Genomic DNA, 25,006 nt, shown 5'->3' on the forward strand with positions numbered 1-25,006 from the left:
TAACTTTTTATTATTTTCTGTGTATCTCTCCTCCCCCTGCACTCCCAACCCCTGCACTAAAAAGTTGTGTAAACAAAAGAATCTTGGTTTGTGTTATTCACTGCTGGAGTGCCAAGATCAAGGCCTCCCATGTAATAGGGATGCAGTACGTAGTTGCTGACTGATGGAAGAATGAAGTGGGATGACAAGACATTAACCTCTTTGCTCACTAGCGTTCTAGGTGTTAAGGTTACAAAGATGAAAGAGGGATAGTTCCTGTCCTCAGAAACCTACATTCTGATAACATAGTTAGATTTAAAATATATAATTGGAGCCTAGAGAGATGGCCTAGTGATTAAGAGCATTGGCTGCTCTTCCAGAGGTCTGACTTCCAGCATTCACATGGCAGTTCACAATCAGCTGTGACTCCAGTTCCAGGGGATCTGCTGCCCTCTTCTGGCTTCCACAGGCACTGCACTCACACAAGCCGTGACCAGAGATACAGGCAAAACACCCATGCACATTAAATTGAATATATACTTATAGGTTAAGTATTATAAAGTAAAACGTGAAAAAGTAATGCAGCCTGGGTGCAGTAGTGTACATCTGTACTCCAGCTGTGGAGGCTGAGGCTGGAAGATCACTTGAGCCCAAGAGCTAGAGGCCTGCCCACTCCCTACTTTTCCACTTGTCTGTTTTTCAGACAGGGTCCTGTATAACCCAGGATGGCCTTCAAGTGCTCATCCTGCCTCCATCTCTCAAGTGCTGGGCCACCACACTCAACTGTGAGACCTCTTCTCTTAAAAATAAAAGCAGAGCCAGGTGTGGCAGTTCCTTTAATTTCAGCACTCAGGAGTTCAAGGCCAGCCAGAACTACACAGTGAGACCCTGTCTCTAAAATAAATAAATAAATTAATTAATTAATTAATTAATTAATTAATAAACAGTGCAGAATGGGAATAGAGATAGATAATGATATGTTATTCCAAATAGTCAAGAGCTGCCTCACTTAAGTACCAATTGTATAGAGACCTGACTTAAGAGGAAAGATGCAGTCTAATATTATAGCTGAATATTCCAAAGTAAAACACCAAACTAGAGCTGGAACATACTGTGAGTTTTGTGATAGCAAGAAGGGTAATGAGGCTAGAGCAGATCCAGGGAGCCAGGGAAGAGATAAAATCAGAAATAAGACAGGTACCAGATCATGCAGAACCTGTGATAATTTCATTAAAAAATTTTTTTTTCAAGAGAGTTTCTCTATGTAGCCCTGACTGTCCTGGAACTCTCTTTGTAGGCCAGGCGGCCTCGATCTCACAGAGATCCACCTGCCTGTGCTTCCTCAGTGCTAGGACTAAAGGCATGTGCCATCCCTGCACTTATATAAATTTATGCACCACTTTATTTTTTTTAAAAAAAGATTTTATTTATTTATTATGTATAGTATTCTGCCTGCATGTATGACTGCAGGCCAGAATAGGGCACCAGATCTCATTATAGATGGTTGTGAGCCACCATGTGGTTGCTGGGAATTGAACTCAGGACCTCTGGAAGAGTAGCCAGTGCTCTTAATTTCTGAGCCTTCTTTCCAGCCCTGTGTACCACTTTTGTGTAAATGCCTCCAGAGACAGAAGAGGACATCATCTCCTGGAGATGGATTTTGTTAGCCACCATGTTGAGTATTGGGACTTGAACCTGAGTCCTCTGGAAGAGCAGTTAGTGCTCCTAACTGCTGAGCCATCTCTCCAGTTCCAATAATAATGATTTTTAGTATGGGATGGTAAAGTATTGAATGTTTTGGGTAGGAGACTATGACTTGACTTACATTTTAAAGACACCCTGGCTGTTTTATGTTTGATTGTATCAAAGCACTAATGGAAACAGACAAACTAGCTGTGTTATTTATTTTCCTAATAGCTGGGCAAATTATGTAACCTATGAAACTCAAGCAAAGGTTTATTTCAGCTTATAGTTTGAAGGGAAGTTCATCATGATGGGGGTGGCATGGCAGCTGGAGTATGAGATTGCTGGTCACATTATGTTCACAGTCAAGAAACAGAGTGATGAATACTGGTGCTCAGTTCACTTTCTCCTTTTTATTCAGTCAAACCCCCAGCCCATGGAATGATGCCACCCACAGTTAAGGTGGGGCTTCCCACCTCAATTAACCTAATCTAGGTAATCCCTCACCGGCATGCCTACAGGCTTGTCTCCTAACTAATTATGGACCTTGTCAAGTTAACAGTATTAATCACATGTCTACTGCAGCAAGCAGTTAAGCAAGAGACAGCTTGGAATAGAATGTGGCTGGGAACATAGCTCAGCTGGTAGAGAGTGCTTGCCTGGGATGCATGAAGCCCTCAGTTTGATTCCCAACGATGAATAAAATCACACATGGTGATGCATGCCCAGCCTTCATGAGATTGAGACAGTAGGTATAGAAGTGGATTTAAAGCTGTTCTAGGCTACTTAAGTACCTGTCTCAAAAACAAAGAACTGAAGTGGGGAAGGGAGGGAGGGAATGGTATTGGTATAGGTCAGCGTTGAGGAGTCTGAACTCCTTGACCTTCTGGTTAAAAGAAAAAGAGGCTGAAGATGTAGTTTACTTGGTAGAGTACTTTCTCAACATGTCTCAACATGTCCAGAGCCCTGCAGCTCAACTTCTAGCACTCCATAAACTGGGAATGGTGACGTACACCAGTAATCCCAACTCTGGAGTAGAGGTAGGAGGATCTGTAATAGAAGGTCATCCTCAGCTATGCAGTGAGTTGGAATGCAGCCTGAGGTGCAGGAGACTCTGTCTAAAACAACATCTTTAGCAACAAATAAAGGTGTCCCAGCCTCCTAGCTGGGACTAATCTAGAATCCTGTGTAGGCTTTCTTTAGGTGTCAGCACAAAACAATATACAAAAGTCACTGGAAGCCATTAGCCTGCAGAGTTACTTTGCATATCCATATTTTTGCTGCAGTTTCACAACAGCTAAATTATGGAATAGAACTAGATGTCCATACACAAATGAATGAGTAAAGAAAGTACGGAATATATACACAATGGAGTCTTTCAGCTATGAAGAATGAAATGATATTTGCAGAATGGATTATGGTAAGCAACATAAACCAAATTCAGAAAGACAAAGATGACATGTTCTCTCCCATATGCAGAATCTGGATTTAAATTTGTGTGTGTGTATATACATTACACATATTTGTATTTAACAGGGAAGTAGAAAGGAGCCTGAGAGGCAAGGAAGAGATAAAGAGAGGGAATGGAATAGGAGATAAGAAAAGGAAACAGAGCCTGAAGGTGGTGGCATATGCTTTTAACCAGAGACAGGCAGATCTCTGAGTTCCAGGACAGCCAGTGCTGAAAAACAAACAAGAGGAATGGAATATACACTTGTCATGATAGCTAAGAGTAACTAATTGAAGGTATCCAACAAGGAGAAAGAAGGTTATTGGGGAAGGGGACCAGCAAGTATGACACACACACACACACACACATATATATATATATATATATATATATATATATATATATATATATATATATATGAAAATACCACAAGGAAATCTATTATTTTTTTTTTTTTTGTGTGTGTGTGTGTGTATGTGTGTGTGTGTGGTGTGGTGTGTATGTGTGTGCTGGGGGTGAATTAGTTTAGGTTGACCTCCAACTTGTGTATATCCTGCCCCAGCCTCCTAAGTGTTAGGCGTGCACCACTATGCCCAGCTTGAAACCTGTTTGTATGCTAACTTAAAAAATTATGCCAGACGCGGTGTCGTACACCTTTAATCCTAGCCTTTGGGGGCCAGAGGCTGAGTTCAAGGCCAGCCTGGTCTACAGAGCGGAGTTCCAGGACAGCCAGGGCTACAAAGAGAAACCTTGTCTCGGAAGGGAAAAAAAAAGAAATGTGGCAAGAGTTAGAACCTCGGGACTGGAGGACGCCTAGTGATTTGCCTGCCAGTCCCCTGGAAGTCAGGTCCATTTTCCGTCACAACGCTAAGGAGCCCCTAAATCACACGTGTTTTGGACACCAGGAGACAAGCCATGACTCTGAAGCTAGGAAAACAGCTCGACTCCTCCGCAGCGCGCACGCGCCCCTCACCGCTTCGGTTGGCCTTAAGCCCCGCCCCTCGTGCGGCCACCGGGAGGGTTGGGAGCCGAGAGCTCGCGCGACCGTTCTCGCTCCGTCTCCTCCAGCACAGCGTCGCAAACCCGGCCGGAAAGCGTGACGGCGCAGGCGCAGGCGCAGAGACCCGAGGCGGCGGTGGTGGCTGCCGCTGGCCAGTGTAAGATGGCGGCGGCGTTGGTGGCGGCAGTGGACGGGGCGGCTGGGCCTGGAACAGTCGGAGCATCCGCTGGCAGAAGGATGACCCCAGACGGGAAGCGGGCTGCCGAGCCTCGCCGGCTCCCGTGCTTGTAACTGCCCCAGCCGGACGCCCTCCCCTTGACCTACCCGGTCCGTGTCTCGTTCCGGCTCGGCCTGTTTCCCCTCTCCCTGACCGCTTCCCCGCAGGATGGGCCCGATCCCTTTCCTGAGCTCCCGGGGTTTAGGTCTCCTTCCCCCTCACCCGAGTCAGTGCTGGGAGGACTGCTTGTCCTTTGCCCAGGTCAGCCCCGGGACTGCCCCCTCGGGCTACCCCCATCATTCACAGGGGCTTTGGGTTCGACCGGTGACCCATTTGCAGGCTCTCCTTTCCCTCTCTCTTAATTTGAGGACCCGGTTCTGTGTGCGTCTCCCTGTCACTCCAGGGCCACCGCGCGATGTGTCCCCCTCCCCCATCCCAAGTTCTCGGGCCCAGCAGCACCTTGTACGGAAGGCCGAGGTCCAAGAAACCGGCAGTGTGTACTTGAGGTCTGGTCTTGGACGCTTTGTGATATAATTCTCTTAGTGTACTTTTCCCCTGTCCCGAAATCGTTTAGGACACCTTAGGACGGCCCCACTTGGTCCTTATTAGTTGGAAAGCATCTGGTGGCTTGAATTTCTGACTCATGATGGTTGGTAGAGTCTGTAAACAAACCGGCACTAGCGCTATCACTTTCTCCCCCGGATTCTCCCCCCTCTCCCCTCCCCCGCGCTCTGTAGCTTCGGATGCGAGGTGGTTTGGTTTAGAGTTGAAGAGATGCAGGTTTTCCTCATAAACGACTTTTTAGTGTTGGTGGAGCTGGGAGATAACTCGCTTGGCGTTTAGATCTTGTGTTAATTCTTTGTATTTACTTTCCGCGTATGGGTTTTGTTTAGTAGTCAGCAATGAATTAGTCAAGTTATTTTGGTTTTAAATGGTTCTGAGAAGGACTGAAAAAAAAATAGTAAAGTGTGGTCATACATGTTTTGACTACGTTCAGAAGAAGAGACACTTTTGCCATGTAAACTTTAACTTTTCTCAGTTCTTCAGTGAACCTCCAGACCAGTTTTCTCAGGAACCAGCCTGGCCTTACATCATTGACGAAAGGAGGAAAGGTGAGTGGGAGTTCTTAGAAGGCTTTTAATTCCTCAATTCAGGACAGTCTCTTTCCCGATGCCCAAGAGCACACCACTAAACTCTTGACAATTTTACTGCCATTTCCAAAAGTTTGGATATTGTCTGTAACTTTATTCCAGCTTTGCTTAAATTACTTAATTGGCTGTGTTTTGACCTGCTGCCCTAAACTATTGATGTGTGTCTTCAAATGATTGAGTTAAGCACTCTGCCTCTGTTGTTTTTTGTTTTCTTTATTCATTTACATTGTGTTTTGTCTTTGTATGGATCATGTGTTGTACTGTTAAAAATTGAGAATTGGTTTGCCTGATTATTTTTAGCCATTTTTTCTTTTCTTTCTTTCTTTTTTTTTTTTTTTTTTTTTTTTAAATTTTGGTTTTTCAAGACAGGGTTTCTCTTTGTAACAGTCCTGGCTGCCTTCAAACTCGCTTTGTAGATCAGGCTGGCTTCCAACTCCCAGGGATTTGCCTGCCTCTGCTTCCCCGAGTGCTGGGATTAAAGACAGTTAGTTACGTGCCATAGGAGTGATTAGTGATTGATTATCCATTTAGTAGGTGTCTAAGCCCAGTTAGTCTCGGAGGTCCAACTTTTCAAAACGCAGTGGGAAATTTTTGGTTAAAAAAAGTATCTCCTTTTATAGCTAGCTTGCAGAATTTTTGATTAGTTAGAAGCAGCATCACGTGCTTTCATCAACATGGGCCAAGCCAAAGGAGTCAGAACCCAGTTGTAAATGTAGTTCTTGTAAGGCTTTAGGTTTCTGGTAGCAGAGAGTAGAACTGTGTTTGAGATTGAGACTTAATAGGAAAGCTAAGTGGCTCTGTAAGGTAGGTTTGACCAATTTTTAGTATCTTTATGATTTGTAGTAGGAAAAATTGGATCGTGACTGTGTTAAAGTTTTATTCCACATGGTGCCCAAACTAGAAAATGTTCATTATGAACTAAAATAAAAATTTTAATGCTGATGTGTATATGTAAGATCTAAGAATAAAAGTACAGCTTTTATTTTGATGTGTATAGGTGTTTTACCAACCTGGCTATCTGTTCAACACTTCTGACAGTGTCAGATACACCAGAACTGGAGGTATAGGTGGTTGTGAGCTGCCATGTGGGTGCTGGGAATCAAATCTGGGTCCTCTGCAAGAACAGCCAGTGCTCTTAATCACTGAACCATTTCTCCAGCCCATTTATTTGATTATTGAGACAGAGACTCATTTTATCCCAGGCTGGCCTGGAATTCCCTGTGTAGATCAGGCTCATCTTGCAAACTGTAAGCCTGCCCTAGCTCCCCAAGTGCCTGGTGGACAGATGTGAGGCACAGTGCACAGGTTAATAGTTTCATGTGTGTGTTTTTTTGACACTCTTCTTGTTTCCAGTTTTTTTTTTTTTTTTAAAGATTTGGGGTGGTAGTGAATGCCTTTAATGCCAGCACTTGGAAGCAGAGATAGGCAGATCTCTGAGTTTGAAGCCAGCCTAGTCTACAAAGTGAGTTCCAGGACAGCCAGACAAAGTGAGACCCTGTCTCAAAAAAGAAAAAAAACAAAACAAAAACTGGGCCTAGGGCTCAGGTATACTAAGCAAGCTCTCTGTTACTGAGACACAGCCTCAGTCCCTCAGATTCATTTTTTAAGATTTATGTATCTGTGTCTGTGTGGGAATTGATGCATGTGAGGGTAGTGCCTATGGAGGCTACAACAAAAGAAGGCACCAGATCCCTTGGAGCTGGGCTGCAGCCTGTTGTGAACTGTTGTGTGGGTCCTCTGGGCTGTGGCCTGTTGTGAACTGTTGTGTGTGTCCTCTGGGCTGCGGCCTGTTGTGAACTGTTGTGTGGGTCCTCTGGGCTGCAGCCTGTTGTGAACTGATGTGTGTGTCCTCTGGGCTGCAGCCTGTTGTGAACTGTTGTGTGGGTCCTCTGGGCTGCAGCCTGTTGTGAACTATTGTGTGGGTCCTCTGGGCTGCGGCCTGTTGTGAACTATTGTGTGGGTCCTCTGGGCTGCGGCCTGTTGTGAACTATTGTGTGGGTCCTCTGCAAGAGCAGTAAACATTTCATTGCTAAGGCATCTCCACTCCCTTCAGATTCAGTCTTAATTGTTGACACCAGATGTTTGCTTTATAAATGCTCGTGTAGGGTGTTTTTTAAGTCTGATTTCTGAGTATAGGGATAGGAAATGTTTGTAGATGTGTATTTTCTAAAAGCTCCCCCCCCACCCCCCAAGGTTACTCTGTGCAGCCCTGGCTATCCTGGAACTTGTTCTGTAGACCAAGGCTCTAAATGCATTCTTAAACTAAGTATCAATAATTTCTTTCTTCCTTCTTCTTCTTCTCCTCCTCCTCCTCCTTCTTCCTTCTTCTTCTTCTTCTTCTTCTTCTTCTTCTTCTTCTTCTTCTTCTTCTCCTCCTCCTCCTCCTCCTCCTCCTCCTCCTCCTCCTCCTCCTCCTCCTCTTCTTCTTCTTCTTCCTCTTCTTCTTCTTCCTCCTGTAATCCTTGTGCTGGGATTACAGGCATGCGCCACCGCTGCCACCACCACCTGGCTTTTTTTTTTTTTTTTTTTTTGGTGTTTCTCCGTGTAACAGTCCTGGAACTCACTCTGTAGACCAGGCTGTAGATTCACAGAGATCCACCTGCCTCTGCCTCCTGAGTGCTGGGATTAAAGGCATGAGCCACCACCGCCCAGCCACCAATAATTTCTTTGTTCCTTAATTTCTTCCTCTTGGTCTGTCAGCATACCTTGTCAGAGTATGTTCTAATTCCTTCCCTTTCTGCTGGAATGTTCACTGGGCTGTAACTATCCCCTGTGTGATTCACTTTTGCTACCAAAAGGGAAACGTTTTCTCTAAGATGATGAGCCCTGTGGTGAGTCTCACCAGCAGATTATTAAGAATATGACAAGGAAATACTTTCTCTAAAGAGAATCAGGGATCTTTTCTTTTCATCTTGAAGCTATAACATCTTAAGACAGTGCAAATGAAGAATTTTAAAACTTTTGGTTTGTTTTTCTTCCACATCTGTTTTGGTAGAGTCAAGGTTCATAGAAGTTGAAGTTTTGATGACAGCACAGTATAAAGTGTGCTTCATTCAGACCAGTGATTGGTTTTTTTTTTTGGGGGGGGGGGTAATTAACTTTTATCACCACCACCCAGTGACTAGATTTCCTATTGTAATGTCAAGACTCTTGGCAGTGGTCAAGAGTTAGGCACTTGCATTTTATGACATATGGAGGTTTTTGTTGCTTGAGGAGGGTGGAGGAGAAAAGGAAATATATTGAAAGAATAATAACTTGACTATCCCTTAGTGCATGTTTTCCTGGATAAGGACGCTCCTCCACCACCCACTCCCCAAGCCTGCAGGAAAGATTTTTAGGTAATGTCTTTGTATGCATTGAATCATATTTTTAGTCTATCACAGCTGTAAAATTCTTCTCTTCCTAAGGGTATTTCAGGGTTCAAAGTATTACCAAAGAACAAGGATTTTGTTGTTTCTTTCTTTCTCTCTTTTCAAAAGATGACTCTCTGTAGTCTCGTCTGGCCTCAAACTCAGTGTGTAACTGAGGATGACCTTGAACTTCCGGTCTTAGGTAGCCTCTGCCTTCATGTCATCACAAGCATGTGCCACCATCCTGTTGTATTTGTTTGAGACAGGATCTCACTCTAGCCAAGCCTTATCTTGAACTCACTTTGTACCTCAGACAGGCCTTGAACTCACAACTACTACTGTTACTACTGTGGTCTCAATTTCCTGAGTGTTAAGATGCTAGGTATTTGTGACCACGCCTGACTCTAGACTAGAGACTTTTAAAGTCGAACGACTAAGCTATACTGTCAGTAGATTTACTACTGTATTGTTTTTGCTGTATAAGAGTCACTCCAAACATGTCTAGCAAGGATCCAAAGTGCTGGGTGTTGTGGGGCACACTTTTAATCTTAGCACTCAGGAGGCAGAGGTAGGTGGATCTCAGAGTTTGGAAGCCAGTGAACTCCAGGACAGAGCTATGTAGCTATACCCTGTCTTTTTTTTTTTTTTAAAAAAAAGTCTTTGGGATTGAATTTGCCTTTTTCTTTTCTTAACTAGATTATCAGTAAGCCGAGATAATCTGTTATTCACCTTCCCTATTTAGAACTCAAGGACCTGAGTGAATGAGATCAAGCAGGCATGGAAGTCTTATAACTGTGTGTACAGTAAGCCCTGTTTTTTGTAGTTTGTATTTTTTTTTGATCAACCATGGAATAAAAATATTAATTGAAAGTACAGAATTAAACAGTTCATGAGTTTTAATTGCGTGCTTTTCTGCTTAGCAAGCTGTAATCTATCCCAGCTTTCCTGGGACATGAATCAGGTACTGTATCTAAGTTGTATTCACTAGCCATCTCTTAGTTACTTATTACCTGTTATCAAACCACTCCTGCTATATTAGTGTCTGTGTTCAAGTAAATGGCCCCTAAATGTAAGAATATTGGTGCCAGCAACTCAAATTACAAAGAGCAGTTGTAAATGTTTCCTTTAAATGAAAAGAGGAAAATTCTCAATAAGGTAAAGGTAGGTAAAGATGCCTATAATACCAGATATTCAGAAGGCTGCGGCAGGAGAATCTTGACTTCAAGGCCAACGTTGCCACCTTGACTGCTCCCCAAGCCCCCTTCCCCCAAAGGAAAAGACTAAGAATTCTTTTTTGTTTGTTTGTTTTTTGTCTTTTCTTTCTTTCTTTCTTTCTTTCTTTCTTTCTTTCTTTCTTTCTTTCTTTCTTTCTTTCTTTCTTTTTTTTTTTTTTTGGTTTTTCGAGACAGGGTTTCTCTGTGTAGCTTTGTGCCTTTCCTGGATCTCGCTCTGTAGACCAGGCTGGCCTCGAACTCACAAAGATCCACCTGGCTGGGATTAAAGGCGTGCGCCACCACTACTGCCGCTGCCCGGCTGGACTTCCCCTCTTAGATACCTAGAACATAGATACTCTTAGGTACTGATTTGGTTTGTTCTTAGTAAGGTTTAGTTTACAAGGTATCTGATTTTGAAATTTCTATTTAGATAATTTGTAAGTTTATATATCTAGCCCTAATTTATTTCTTTATTAAAAAAATTGAAATTCTGTTTTTACTTATTTTGAGTGGGTGTATGCATGTGTGTGGGTAGACATTTGCCATGATGTACATGTGGAAGCCAGGGGACAACTTGACTTGCAGATGATTATCTCCTACCACGCGGGTCTAAGTTCTACATGTACTGCATTGATTCTCACTACCTTCATAACATGTCAGCTTGGATTTAAACATACTAGAATTAGTCTTCCAGGGTTGCCAGCTTGTCATTTGTGGCATTTGATTTCTGTGCTCAAAATGTGTCTTTAACTTTTAGTTTTAGAACTGTTTATGAAGCCAAACACTGTCTACCCTACAGTGTTTCTCATGTCCCCTCCGTTTATTTCCATGTGCCACCAATCTTAAAGATAGGCTCTTAGCAACTGTAATAGCTTTAAACTTATTTCTCCTTCTATTTCAGATTGCTTACTTTTTTAAAGATTTACTTATTTACTTTATATATGAGTGCTCTATTGACTTTATACCAGAAGAGGGCATCAGATCCCACTATAGATGGTTGTCAGCCACCATGTGGTGCTGGGAATTGAACTCAGGACCTCTGGAAGAGCAGCCGGTACTCTTAACCTCTGATCCATCTCTCCAGCCCGTCTTACCATCTTTGACAAAATTACCTCCCTGATGACACGCACACCTTGTGCTCTTCTTGAGTTTTGTTCATAGTATGGGGAGAAGGTCTCAGGCCAGGACCTTGTAGATGTTCAGCAAGCACTGTACCATACCACTGAGCCTCCCTGTTTCTCTTCTTACAGTTAGCTAAAGCTGACTTACATGTTTTTCTTGAATTTATCAGGTTTTTAACTTTCATTTTATTTTTCCTTCTGGGCAGTCAGAATATCATTGTCATCTTCCTCTTTTTTGACTTTTTCTTTCTCCTCTTTGAAATTTTATCCAGCCTTCCAAGTGCCTTAAAAGCTTGTTTTCCCTTCTTCCCAAAAGTGAAAGTGGCACTTCACTTTCTCTTTCTTTCTTTCTTTCTTTCTTTCTTTCTTTCTTTCTTTCTTTCTTTCTTTCTTTCTTTCTTTCTTTCTTTCCTTCCTTCCTTCCTTCCTTCCTTCCTTCCTTCCTTCCTTCCTTCTTTCTTTCTTTCTTTCTTTCTTTCTTTCTTTCTTTCTTTCTTTTTTGTTTATTTTTTCAAGACAAGATTTCTCTGTCAGCCCTGGCTGTCCTGGAACTTGCTCTGTAGACCAGGTGCGTCTCAAACTCAGAGATCCATTTGTCTCTGCCTCCCGAGTGCTGGAATTAAAAGCATGTTCCACCACCACCTGGCTAGTATCTTTATTTTTTAAAATTAATATGATTACATAATGTTCTCCCTTTTCTTTTCTCTCTCCAATCCCTCGCTGTATTCTTCCCCTCAAATTCATGGCCTCTTTTTCTTTAGTTATTGTTTTACACACCATACTTCTAAATATATAAATATAACTGTTGAGTCTGTTTAATATCACTTGTGTGTATATGACTTCAGGTCTGATCACTTGGCATTGGATAATGAATTGGGGGTTTTTCCCTAGGGAAGACCATTTCCTCTCCCACGGCCCTTTTCTCCTCTGTTCCTTTGTTTCCTATTCTTTGTCTAGGGCTAGGGCCTGGTGAGATTGCCCATTCCATGGTAGCGTGTTTATTGGTGTTGTCCTTGTTTAGGTCTTGTTTAGGCAGCCACTCTGATGATACTTTATGAGTGTAGCTTCTGAAGGTTCCAGATGTAATCTCACAGTAGAGAACAGGTGGCCATGTGTTGCCCAGTTCCAGTTGATGCATCTGCAACACAATTAGTGCACCCAAGGCTGGGATGGGGGCAGATTATAAGAGCTGGAGGAAAATGAATTTTAAATGAGCCATTTCTGTTTGAAAACAAGAATTGAAAATAAGGAAAGGAGGATTAATTCCAGATGATGATAGGATCTAGAAAAGCAAATTCATACTTTGGGTGGAGATTAGCCTTGAACAGCTGTTCAATTATAAGCTGTATAGGACATCTGTCTTCTCAATAGGAACTGAGAACCATGTGGCTTGCAAATATCTGTCTTACTAATAATTGAACTTTTGGAGCATTACCGTTCAGTTTCAGAAAAAATTCTAAAACCTTACCTCATTTATATACAGATAGTTATGTAGGAGAGTTGTTAACTGCATAGCAGAATGAGATACTGATTGGTCTGAGAGAATGCTGGGAAAATATGTCATAAGATCTGACTGAAACCAAGTTCTTTTTTTTTTTCCCCCCGAGACAGAGTTTCTCTGTGTAGCTTTGCGCCTTTCCTGGGAAACCAAGTTCTTAAAAGGATCAAGGACAGCACCCATCATAATGTTACTTAAATGTTTCTGTCAGGCCAAAGGTCAAGTAGGGTCATCAGACCAGTTTTTATAGGCCCTAGACACCAAAGGATTTAACCTGAATCTAAGGGAAGTTAAAGAAATATATATATAAAGGCAATGGAGGTGTAGCTCAGTGGTAGTGTGTGTTTTAATGCCCGTGTAAGCCCCTGAGCTCCATCTCTAGCATTAATAAAGATTCAAATTAATAGCTCACTTACTAGCAATACATTGAATTATTTTAAGCTGAATATTCTTAGTATTCACCAAAACAGTAAAGTTAGAGGCTCTTGATGTTATGTTGGATTCATTTTGCCATTTATGTTGGTTGCTGATAAATAAGTGCTTTAACCGAGGCACAAATCCTTTAGATTAGGATGTGACATTTTACTCATTTGCTGTGATACATTGACCACTTTCATAAATTCATATTAATAATGATAGCTTTATCCAGCTATTGTGGCTCATGTGTGTGTAACCCCAGTACTGGTCAGCAGAAGCAAGTCTAAAAACAACTTGGGTTATATAGTAAGTTCTAGGCTTCCCTGGGCTATGTGGTAGTAACTTATCTCAAACAAATAAACCTCGAGAGTAATAATAGTGATGATAATAATAAAGCCTTGAATGTAGTGGCTTTACAAAAAAAAAAAAAAAACAGTTTATAGCCAGGCAGTGATGGCCAATACCTTTAATCCCAGCAGGCGAATCTCTTGAGTTCGAGGCCAGCCTGGTCTACAGAGTGATTCCAGGATAGCCAGGGCTACATAGAGAAAGCCTATCTCAAAAAACAAACCAAAGCAAAAAAAAAATTATTTTTATTTTTTAAAATTATGTGTATGTGTCTATGTGGGGAATGCAGGTGTCCATGGAGACCAGAGGCATTGGTTCCCACAGTAATTATAAGTGGTTGTGAGCCACGCAGTGTAGGTTCTGTGAACCACATTCTGATCTTCAGCAAGAGCAATGTGTTCTCTTAACCACTGAGATATCTTACCTCAAATTTAATGTACTTAATAGTTGAGTATTATGTAGCAATTTCCATGATTTTTTCTTCACTCTATTTTTTTATGTAAAATATTTATTGAAGTGTAATTTACATATAGTAAAATGTATTTATTTACATTTTTAGGTTTCCTGTTTTGACAAACACAGGCATGTAACACCACTGCAATTGAAAACAGAACATTATCACTGTACCTAAAACTTTTCTCATGCTTTTTGGGATCAGTTGCATTTCAGTCTCATTCCACTGCCCTTGTCAAACACTAATCTGTTTTCTGTCCTTATAATTTCATCTTTTACAGAAAGTACCACAGATGGAATCCTATGATAACCCAGTATCAAATGATATTTTGAGTTCAGCTTCTTACACATAGTAGCATGATGTATCCATATTGCTGTTTGTAACATTAGCTCATTTCTGCTTATTGTTCCTTAGTAGTCTTTTGTTTCGTTTTGTTTTGGTTTTCAAGACAGAGTTTCTCTTTGTATCCCTGGCTGTCTTGGAGCTTACTCTTGGAGACCAGGCTGGGCTCAAACTTAACGCCTGCCTCTGCCTCCCGAGTGCTGGGACTAAAAGAGTGCTGCACCACCACTGCCCAGTGTTTCTTAGTAGTCTTATTGTGTAGACACACTCCAGTATGTTTATCTCTGACCCAGGTGAACATTTAATTATTTTCAGTGTTTTTAATGCATCTGCACACACCAGAAGAGGGCACCAGATCTCATTATAGATGGTTGTGAGCCACCATGTTGTTGCTGGGAATTGAACTCAGGACCTCTGGAAGAGCAGCCAGTGCTCTTAACTTTCTGTGTGCTAAGCATGTGCTCTCCCATCATCTCCATACTGATCTTCATTTTTAGCTTAGGGGTATTGTGCAGTTTAGGAGTGAAGGTTGGTTATGTTGTGATAGCCAATTGTTCTAGCACGTGTGTTTGTTACACAGATCTTTCATCAGTAGGGAAGCCCTGACTTTTTATTTAGTTTTTATTTGTATTTTGTTTGTTTTTAGGGACAGGGTTTCTTATGTAGCCCTGACTGCCCTGGAATAAGCCATGTAGACCAGGCTGGCCGCAGACTCAGAGATCTTGTGCCTCTGCTTCTTAAGTTCTGGGGTTAAAGGCATATGTGCCACCAAACCTGGCCACCAGAATTTTTCTTTTTTCTTTTTTTTTGGTTTTTCGAGACAGGGTTTCTCTGTGTAGCTTTGCGCCTTTCCTGGAACTCACTTTGTAGACCAGGCTGGCCTTGAACTCACAGTGATCCACCTGCCTCTGCCTCCCAAGTACTGGGATTAAAGGCGTGCGCCACCACCGCTCGGCCAGATTTTTTTTTTTTTTTTTTTTTAATTTATTTATTATGTACACAGAAGAGGGCACCAGATCTCATTACAGATGGTTGTGAGCCACCATATGGTTGCTGGGAATTGAACTCAGGACCTCTGGAAGAGCAGTCAGTGCTCTTAACCTCTGAGCCATCTCTCCAGCCCCCAGAAATTTTTAAATAAGATTCTTGGTTACTTTTCTGCTTGACTTTTAGTTAATAGTTTGTTATATAGTTAGCTAGAAACTTAAGGCCTATTATTACTAAAACAGAAAAAACAAACTGGATCACTGGGATTTACTACTGAACTTGAAATAACACCTGGATCTCCCCGCCATCCTCAAATAGTTGACTCTTTAACCTTCAGTTTGGCAGGAGTCATGGTTATTTTTAGGGTATAGGCAGTAGAGCTAAACTGAACTCCTCCAGCTACCTGAGACAGTGACCCCATCAGCTCTTTCGGCTCAGCATGGTTTGCTCTGGACCATATTTTACATGTTAATTGACCACAGTGGAAACAGTGGAGTTTTGAAAAAAGGTGATTGGGGCTTGAATCAAAATGTATTTATTTTGTTGATGAGGGGAAGAGATTCTACAGTGGCTATGGTGTTAAAGTTGTAGGGCACAGTTATATTGTTGCTGCCTGCTGTAGTTTGGACAGTAAGTATCTTAAGATGGCTCAGGCTGCTTAGAACAAAATACCAATGACTGGTGGCTTAAAAAACAACTTCATTTTCTTATCATTCTAGAGAGGACAGTCTAAGAGTAACGTGTCAGTAACATGGATGGTGTCTGGTCACGGATGTCTTTCAGCTTATAGAGATCTGCCTCCTCACTTTGCTCTCACATGCTGGGGATAAAGGGAGAAATAAAGAACTCTGTCTCTCACAAAAGTAACAATCCTGTCATGAGGCTATCCACTTTTATGACCTCATCTAAACCTGATTGTATCCAAAAGACTATCTCTGAATGCTATCACATTGGAAGTTATGCTTTCTATATGTACATTGCAGGTGGTTACTATAGTTTCTGTACTAGAATTGAATTGGTTATATTTAATTTTGACTGAAACTTAGAACTAAAGGTTCTCTCAAGAGTAGTTGTGTTGTCATAATTTGTGTGTGTGTGTGTGTGTGTGTGTGTGTGTATGCATACGTGCACATACTTGCATGTACAAGTATGCCACAGCATGCGTGTCGGGGCAGAGACGACCTCAGGTGGCTGTCCTCACTTGTTTGTGTTGGGGTCTTTGTTGTTTATACCTGTATATACAGGCTAATTAGACTGCAAGTTCTGGGAATTCTTTTGTCTCTAGCTCCCTTCTTAGGAACACTGACAGGACAGATGTGAACTTACCATATCTTGCTTTCTCTATGGCACCTAAGATTTTAACTCATCCTTAACATTTGCATGGCAAGCACTTTCTTCATCCACTAAACCATCTCCATAATATCTTGGTTTTCTAGAGAAATAATTCCCAAAATGAGAATTTATAATCTCATTAAATGATATATAAGATGATCCAGTGGTGTATAGAAAAGAATGTTGATTATTTGTTTGGCCTATATTTTAGAAAAAAATTATATACCTTTTAAACATTACTACATTTTTCTTATTTTGTGTGTGTGCCATGGTGCATGTGTGGAAGTCTGAGGACAATTTGTTGGAGTCTGTTTTCCTTCCACTATGTGAGTCCCAGGGGTCAAACTCAGATTTGCAGGCTGGCTGCCATGTCAGGTACATTACTGAGCTATCTTGCTAGTCCTATTTTATATTTTTAAAAATTATTTTTATTTTATTATTGTGTGTATGGGTGTTTTTCCTGCCTGTGCACCACTTGTGTGCTTGGTGCCTGTGGAGGCCAGAAGAGGGGCATCTTGTTCCTTAGAACTTGAGTTAGAGGCAGTTGTGAGCTGCCATGTGGGTGCTGGGGAATTGAACCTGGGTCCTCCGAATGAGCAGCCAGTGCTCTTAAGCTCTGAGCCATCTCTCCAGGCCCTTATTTTGTATTTTTGAGATAGGGTCATATTAAGTAGCTTTGGCTGGCTGTTACTCTGCATGTGACCCAGGTTGGCCTCTAACTCTTGGCAGTTCTCCTGCCTCAGCCTCTCAGGTGCTGGAATTACCAATGTGTGCCTCCATGTTTGGCTAACCTTAAGTTTAATGCAATCTGATTGTATGTGTATACATGCATATTGGGGGTAGATGCCCAAAATTTCCATTGAAGTTCACTAATAAACCCTTCCTGCATAGGTTTTAACATAAATTCTGCTAATGTATAACACCTCTGGAATAGCTAAATGAACCTAAAATGTTGAAGACCAGAATGATTTTACATTTCAGTTTTTCAGATTAGTATTTATTGTTGCAGTATTGGGCATTGAGCCCAGGGCCCCATGATTAAACTAGACTTGAAGCTCAGATTTGGGAATGTTTGCATATAAATAAGATGAACGTCGGAAATGTTGTAAGATTTGAAACTAATTGAGGATCATGTTAATTCTCAGAAAGTTTCACAATTTGGAGTCATTTGGATACTTAAATTAGGGACACTCAGTCTTTTATGTTTTTTTTTCAGGCCGGGGTATCTTGTAGCCCACACCAACTTTGAACTTGCTGTGTGTCTGAGGATAACCTTGAACTCAGAGGCCTGCCTTCACCTTTTTTTTTTCCTTGAGACAGGGTTTCTCTGTATAACAGCCCTAACTGTCCTGGAACTCCCTCTGTAGACTAGGCTGGCCTCGAACTCACAGAGATCTGCCTGACTCTGCCTTGACCTCTTAAGCACTGGGATTACAGGCATGTGCTACCATGTCCAGCTTTCTGTCTGTTACTTTATAGATGAAAAAAGCAAAGTCATCTTACTTCTTTAAAAATAATTTTTAAAAATATAAAATAGGACTAGCAAGATAGCTCAGTAATGTACCTGACATGGCAGCCAGCCTGCAAATCTGAGTTTGACCCCTGGGACTCACATAGTGGAAGGAAAACAGACTCCAACAAATTGTCCTCAGACTTCCACACATGCACCATAGCACACACACAAAATAAGAGAATCATGGGCTCATCAGGGTACAGTGTATGAATGTCTTCACTCATTCACTGGGATCTTGAACTTTTACTTTCTAGTCTGGGACTGATTTTGCTAAAATGTAATCTTTAGAAACTATCTGCTGTGTGAATGCTTTTCTTTTCTTTTTTTTGAGACAGGGTTTCTCTCTGTAGCTTTGGTGCCTGTCCTGGATCTCGCTTTGTAGACCAGGCTAGCCTCAGACTCACAGAGATCCACCTGGCTCTGCCTCCTGAGTGCTGGGATTAAAGGCATGCACCACCACCACCCGGCATGAATGCTTTTCATAAGCATTCACAGGGTTTTATGTTTCTGAATTTAGTAATAAGGTCCGTCAATTTTATCTCAAAAAGAAGGTCCATTTTTTTAAAGACCCTTAAGCCATTTTCTCCCTTAAAAGACTGTCCTGTGAACTCTGGATGAGATGAACATCATGGCTTCCTTTCCCCCCACTACTCAGAGCAGGTCACAGAGGCTGGGGAAGCCTTTTCTAGAGTAGTATGACAAGTTCACACATTCCTAACTTTCCATAGAGGATGCTATTTAGTTATGAGAAAGGTTTTCAAGAGTTGCTGTTTTATCCTCTGGAAGTGGATAATAGTGGGGTGGGCATGTCACATGCTAAACAGTTTAATTCTACAAATAGAAGAATATCTCAGCTACTTTTAATTTACTATGATACAGTGGTCTGCTTTATGACTAGTAATGAAATAACTTTCCTTATAGGACTTTTACAATAATTAATTTGAAACCTGTAGATTCAGGGTTGGGGAGATTACTGAGATGCTAAAGAATATAAATAGTGACTATTGATAGACAAAGCCAAGTGCTGTGTAGGAAATGCTTTACCAAATACATCCAGATGGGGTGGGAGAGGTGGCTCAGAGGTTAAGAGCACTTACCCAACTTGGAGAGGACCCGGGTTCATTTCTCAGCACTTACATGGTGGCTCACAAACTATCTGTAACTCCAGTTTCAGGAGATCCAACACCATCTTCTGATCTTCTCAGGCACCAGGCACATATGTGCTGCACATAAATACATACATGTATACATACAGGCAAAAAAACTCATACATAAATCTTTGTTTAAAAATTACACATTAGGGAGGAAAAAGAAGCCAGTTGTGGGGAATCTGAGGCAGAAAGGTCCCCATGAATTTGAGACCAGCCTGAGGTACAGAGTGAGAACCTATCTCAAAACCAAGTAAACACAAAGTGAGAGGAAGAAAGTAGTCTGCTCTGGAAATAGCTTGTGTACATGGCTGTTGATGTCTTGTTGGCACCTTCTTTCATAGCTGCTCTTCCAGGTGTTTTCTCAGATTTGGTCCGTTTTTTTTTTTGTTTTTTGTTTTTTGTTTTTTTGTCAGAACTACTCCACTGTGGCCTGCAACAAGCATTCTTTGGGCAGCTGTCTCTGCAGAGGACAGTTTTTATGAAACAGCACAAGTTTCTGTAAAGGAGAAAAGTAGAGGGTGAGGATAAGGATGGCTTCTAGGGTAATTGTTAGGGGAATGAAAGGGCTGTTGAAAGATTGGAGGACAGTGCCTGGGTACTCGGTCTTAGATCATAGTCATACTTTGTCTTTTACCACTGCCTTTTGTTCAAGACACTGAAAGGGCTAAACAAAACTCTAGCCTGAATAATATTATTCTTTGCTCTTTGGAATTTGCTGGAGGTGGCGATAAGGTCCTGGCGAGGGATGGGAGTGTTATAGCAGCATTAAAGAAGTAAGATACATTCCCTAGTTGAAGATAGGGTTTTGCTACAGAGGTCAGTCTGGTGAAAATGAGTAGAATTAGCTGAAGTCATGTTTGCCACTGTGTAAAAGGAGCTACGATGGCTTAGTGGGGCTTCTCTCTCTTTTTTTAAAGATTTATTTATTCATTATGTATACAGAAGAGGGCGCCAGATCTCATTACAGATGGCTGTGAGCCACCATGTGGGTGCTGGGAATTGAACTCAGGACCTCTGGAAGAGCAGTCGGTGCTCTTAACCTCTGAGTCATCTCTCCAGCCACCTCCCCCCCCCCTTTTTTTTTTTTCCCCGAGACAGGGTTTCTCTGTGTAGCTTTGTGCCTTTCCTGGAGCTCACTTGGTAGCCCAGGCTGGCCTTGAATTTACAGAGATCCTCCTGGCTCTGCCTCTCAAGTGCTGGGATTAAAGGCGTGCGCCACTACTGCCCGGCGGGGCTTCTCTTTTACATACCTTTGTATGGCCAGTCTGGCACTCGCAGTTCCGCCTGCCTCTGCCTCCCAAGTGTGGGATCAAAGGTGTGCACCACTACCACTACTACTACTACTACTACTACTACCACCACCACCACCACCACCACCACCTGGCTCTGTTTATAATCTTATGTGTCTTTGCTTTTAATAGGCTTGGCATTGCAGCTGAGTGACCAAAGACTAGGGTGCTTTGCAAGAGCTTGATTTCTATCTATTTGTGCATGAAATGAGATGCGGAATCTTGACTTGTGTATTCGTTTTGTGAAAACAAATGCTTCACAGGGTTTGTGGAAACATGTTACTTACAGTGGGAGAATCTTGCTCAGAGGGCAATGCTGAAGGTAGTCTTCCTGTGTTAAGTTGAGGTTCTTAGCTAGCAGCTTGTTATTAGGTATGCACCTCCTGTTTCAAGTTTTATCTCAGTCCCTTCTTTCCCATGTAGGAAAAACAAACAAACAAACCAAAACACACTATCAGCTACTTAAGAAAGAAGGTAAAGAATTGGCAGTTGACCTCCCCCACAAGTATGTCTCTTTATGGTGTTACATTCAGGAAAGCTGAGGAGGGTGGGGCTTAGCAACTGAGTAGTTAATATGAAGTGTACCACACAAAAGATTAATTCTTATGAAAATGGTAAAACCTATGCATTGATGAATGTCCTTGTCTATTTTATTGTCTTTCCCAGAAGCTTTTCTAATTATTTTATTTCCTTCTTCCCAAATCCAGGCTGGATACAGCAAATACCATTTTCAAGATGTCCAGCAAAGGGAGCAGCACAGATGGCAGAACAGATTTAGCTAATGGTAAGGGACTGAAAAAAAGGTCAGACTCCCTTTACTATCAGGTGAGGTCTCCCCCCTTCCCTAAGGGAGAATGGAACCCTGAATTTGTCTGCTGTCTGAGTACGGGAAAGCACTCAGGAATCATCTTGGGTTGCCTTCAATCTTTTGCTCCTTCAAATTTTACCAGATTGTTTTCAGAAGATCAATATAGAGATATTTCTTCTTTTTTAATTTTTGTTTTATGTGTATGATTATTTTGTCTGCATGTATGTTGGTGCACCACTTCTGTGCCTGGTGTCTGCCGAGGCCAGAAGAGGGCATTACATCCTTTGGAACTAGAGCAACAGACAAGCCGGGTGGTGGTGCACACCTTTAATCCCAGCAGTCAGGAGGCACAGGCAGGCAGATCTCTGAATTCGAGGCCAGCCTGGGCTACAGAGTGAGTTCCAGGACAGCTAAGGCTGTTACACAAAAAATTAAAACATTTAAAATTAATTATTTTGTTTCTCAAAAAACAAAACAAAACAAAAATATAAAGAGTTACAGAGAGTTGTGAGTCACCATGTGGATGCTGGGAATTGAACCTGGGTCCTCTGAAAGAGCAGTTCATGCTAAGCCATCTCTGGCCCCAAAGATATATTGACCTTTTGGTGAAGTGGTTTGGACTTTTGGAAGCCTGTTTACAAAAGGGAGGGCATACTTAATGAAATACTAAGAAGAAAATTAAGGTGGAGGGAGTTACGGGGAAGAGTTAATTGAGAGGTCTGTTTATATGGTAGATAATAGTTTCAGAGAGTGATAAGAAATGAAGTTACTGATCTGGGAGTGTGCCTCAGTGATAGAAAAGATGAAACCAAAGCTATCCAGAATCAGGTCTTCTTCCCTCCCTTTACTTGCACTTAATTAGAAGGGACAGGATTCTAGAGAAATTTCAGTATCTCTGTCTCTCTCTCTGTCTCTGTCTCTCTCTGTGTGTGTGTGTGTGTGTGTGTGTGTGTGTGTGTGTGTGTGTGTGTGTGTGTGTGTGTGTGTGTGTAGATGCCAGATGGGCATAGTGGTCCACATGTAATTCCATTGCTCAGAAAGTGGAGACAGGGGAGGTCCTGAAACAAGCTACCTAGCTAAATTAATTGTATCAACAAGCTCTGGGTTCACTTGACAGATTCTGTTTCAGTAAGGTGATGTTAACCTTAGGCCTCTGCACACATGCCCCTCCTTCCAGGGATATAGCATATACTCACAAGCACACACCACACACATATAAAGAAGGGTGTACCAAAATACAATCATGCCCATTTATGTAGTATCTATGAGTTGCTTTTGTGCAAGTGAGGGTCAATAGTTAAGACAGTCTTAAATGGTCTTATATAACTTAACATTTTGACCATTTGGGCCTATACAGTAAAAAAAAAATTGCAAGAGCCTAAGGTAGATTTTGGTCAATGACTACTAAACTCCTTCCTCCAGCTTGTGGTATACTCTGTCTCTTATTTTAATGTGCTACCACCGTCACAGTCTGAATTTGTTAATCACAACTGTAGCTAGAGTTTTCCTGCCTTGCCCACAGTCAGGACAAATCTTTGTCACCCGCCAGTCCCACAGCCGCTCAGACCCAACCAAGTAAACACAGAGACTTATATTGCTACAAACTGTATGGCCGTGACAGGCTTCTTGCTAACTGTTCTTATAGCTTAAATTAATCCATTTGCCACGCGGCTGGTGGCTTACCGCATCTTCACATGCTGCTGGTCATGGCGGTGGCTTGCAGTGTCTCTCTGCCTCAGCCTTCTGCTTCCCAGAATTCTCCTCTCTCCTTGTCCCACCTACTTCCTGCCTGGCCACTGGCCAATCAGTGTTTTATTTATTGACCAATCAGAGCAATTTGACATACAGACCATCCCACAGCACACAACTTTTTAAATTTTATATTACATTTATTTATTTAGTGTTCACGGGTGCCATGATACTCTAGTAGAATCAGGTTCTCCTTCTACCCTGTGGTAGATCAAAATTCGTGTTGTCAGGCTTAGTGACAAGTGCCTTTACCTGTTAGACCATCTTGCTGGTTCTTGTTAATCATAATTTTAACAGTAAATTCCCAGAGGAAGGGCCTGGGTTGTTTTTCCTTGCATCTGGGGCTCTGTCAGGTGTTGTGTGCAGGGGTATAGTATACCAGGTGTCTAACCCATAACCTTGTACACACTAAACAGGTGCTTTGCCGTTAGGCTACACCCTGCCCTAGGTGTGTTTTTATCCCTTCTTACCAGCCCCAAGCTTAAGCCCGATTGCACTTAAACACATCTAGTATACTTTCTCAGCATATGTAATTCTCAGCAAATCTGCTTCCTAAGTTCAGATTTCTGTGGGTTCCCCCTGCCCCCACCCCATTTTTCTTCTGCCTCCTAGCCCAGTTTTTCTACTATTGTGCTGTTTGGTGGGGTGCTTTTGTGTTGTTCAGCCTTCTCTTGTTACTTCAAACAAAACACTTTTATCTGTTTTCTGTGTTGGAGTTTGCCTGAGAATTCATTGGAAGGAGGTCTTATTTCTTCAGCAGTCTTACAAATCACTGCTTCAACCCAGACAAGCGGGCAGTATAAAGTGTTCAGGTTTACATCAGTAAACATTATTGGACTCAAATAGCTTATATTAGAGTCACACAACTGGTTTACCTTTCTCTGATGATTTTACTTGTGCAGGATAAAATTTGTACTATCTTCAGAGAGGAGACCAAAGTAAACAGTATTACAGTATTTTAAAAGCCTTTCTTCCCTTCTTTTTTCCATACCTTGACCTTAGGCTGGAAATTGTGATTGTATTGAATGTGAACATGGCTCAAGGGCTCATTGCAATGATTTCTTTACTAGACAAGAGTGCAATATTTAATTGTACCCACTGAAAGTGACCAGTTATGTCACTGCCAAGATAGCAGACTACAATATGCTGATCCTCTCAAGATCCACTTAAAGTAGCGGGGCTTCTATCAGCTTCATGAATGCTTCTCGATAAAACTGTTTCATCTCTCAATAAAGAGACTGAAAATATGTGTCCTAGTATGAAAATTTTAAACTAGAGTTGAGTTTATAGTTTCAGGGGTAGAACTCTTGCCAAGCAAGTACAAGGCATTGAGTTTAATCCCTGATAACATGGAAGAAAAGAAAAAAGAATTATTGTTAATACTATTTACTAAACTATGTTTAGTGATTCATGCCTGGAATTCTAACACTTGAGAAGCTGAGACAGAATCTTTGTGAGTTTGAGGCCAGTGTGGGCTACATAATGACACCATATCTAAAAACAAGCTAACTAGTTGAAGTAAATTAAAATACATTTGTTAGAAAAGGGCAAGTGAAAACCTGTGTTAGTGATCATAATGACCAACTTAAAATCCTTCAACCCCATGATTCCTGGGTTTTAAGAACTTATAAATTGTCTAGCAGTAGAGCTCAGTGGATAAACTTGTTTGCCACCTGGTTGATGCCTGCATTTGATCCTGGAACTCACATGGTGGAAGGAGGGAACTCATTCACCCAAGTTGTCCTTTTCACTGTGGCACCCCCCCCCCCCCAATAAATAACTGTCAGTAATAAAAAATGTTTATGATAGCAAGTTAGCAGTTAAGCAGCAGGAGGTAGGCACCTTTCTGACCTGGGAAATGGCATAGCCAGATGCTTTTTGTCAGTTACCATCATCCGGTGAGAAGATGGCCGTGTCAATCATGCTGAGATACTTTTTCTTTTCATTTTTTTT

At 41.8% G+C, this 25,006-nt stretch overlaps 1 protein-coding gene across 3 annotated transcripts in view; it reads left to right on the forward strand.

The window, feature by feature from the left end:
• The first annotated feature begins 4,119 nt into the window (after window positions 1-4,119).
• The window catches only part of Dcaf8 (DDB1 and CUL4 associated factor 8), a 47,737-nt gene continuing 26,850 nt past the window's right edge, over window positions 4,120-25,006 (forward strand). Inside the window, exons 1-3 of one of the 3 annotated variants that reach the window (XM_006990586.4) lie at window positions 4,120-4,269; window positions 5,369-5,441; window positions 21,204-21,280. In XM_006990586.4, coding sequence (XP_006990648.1) covers window positions 21,232-21,280 — 49 coding nt within the window. In that variant the 5' untranslated portion in view covers window positions 4,120-4,269; window positions 5,369-5,441; window positions 21,204-21,231. Of the gene's footprint in view, window positions 4,836-5,368; window positions 5,442-21,203; window positions 21,281-25,006 lie in introns of all 3 variants that reach the window. The other 2 variants (XM_006990585.3, XM_076548270.1) reach the window with 2 other exon arrangements.

This window comes from Peromyscus maniculatus, chromosome 11 (genome assembly GCF_049852395.1).
Source record: "Peromyscus maniculatus bairdii isolate BWxNUB_F1_BW_parent chromosome 11, HU_Pman_BW_mat_3.1, whole genome shotgun sequence".
NCBI classification, from domain to species: Eukaryota; Metazoa; Chordata; class Mammalia; order Rodentia; family Cricetidae; genus Peromyscus; species Peromyscus maniculatus.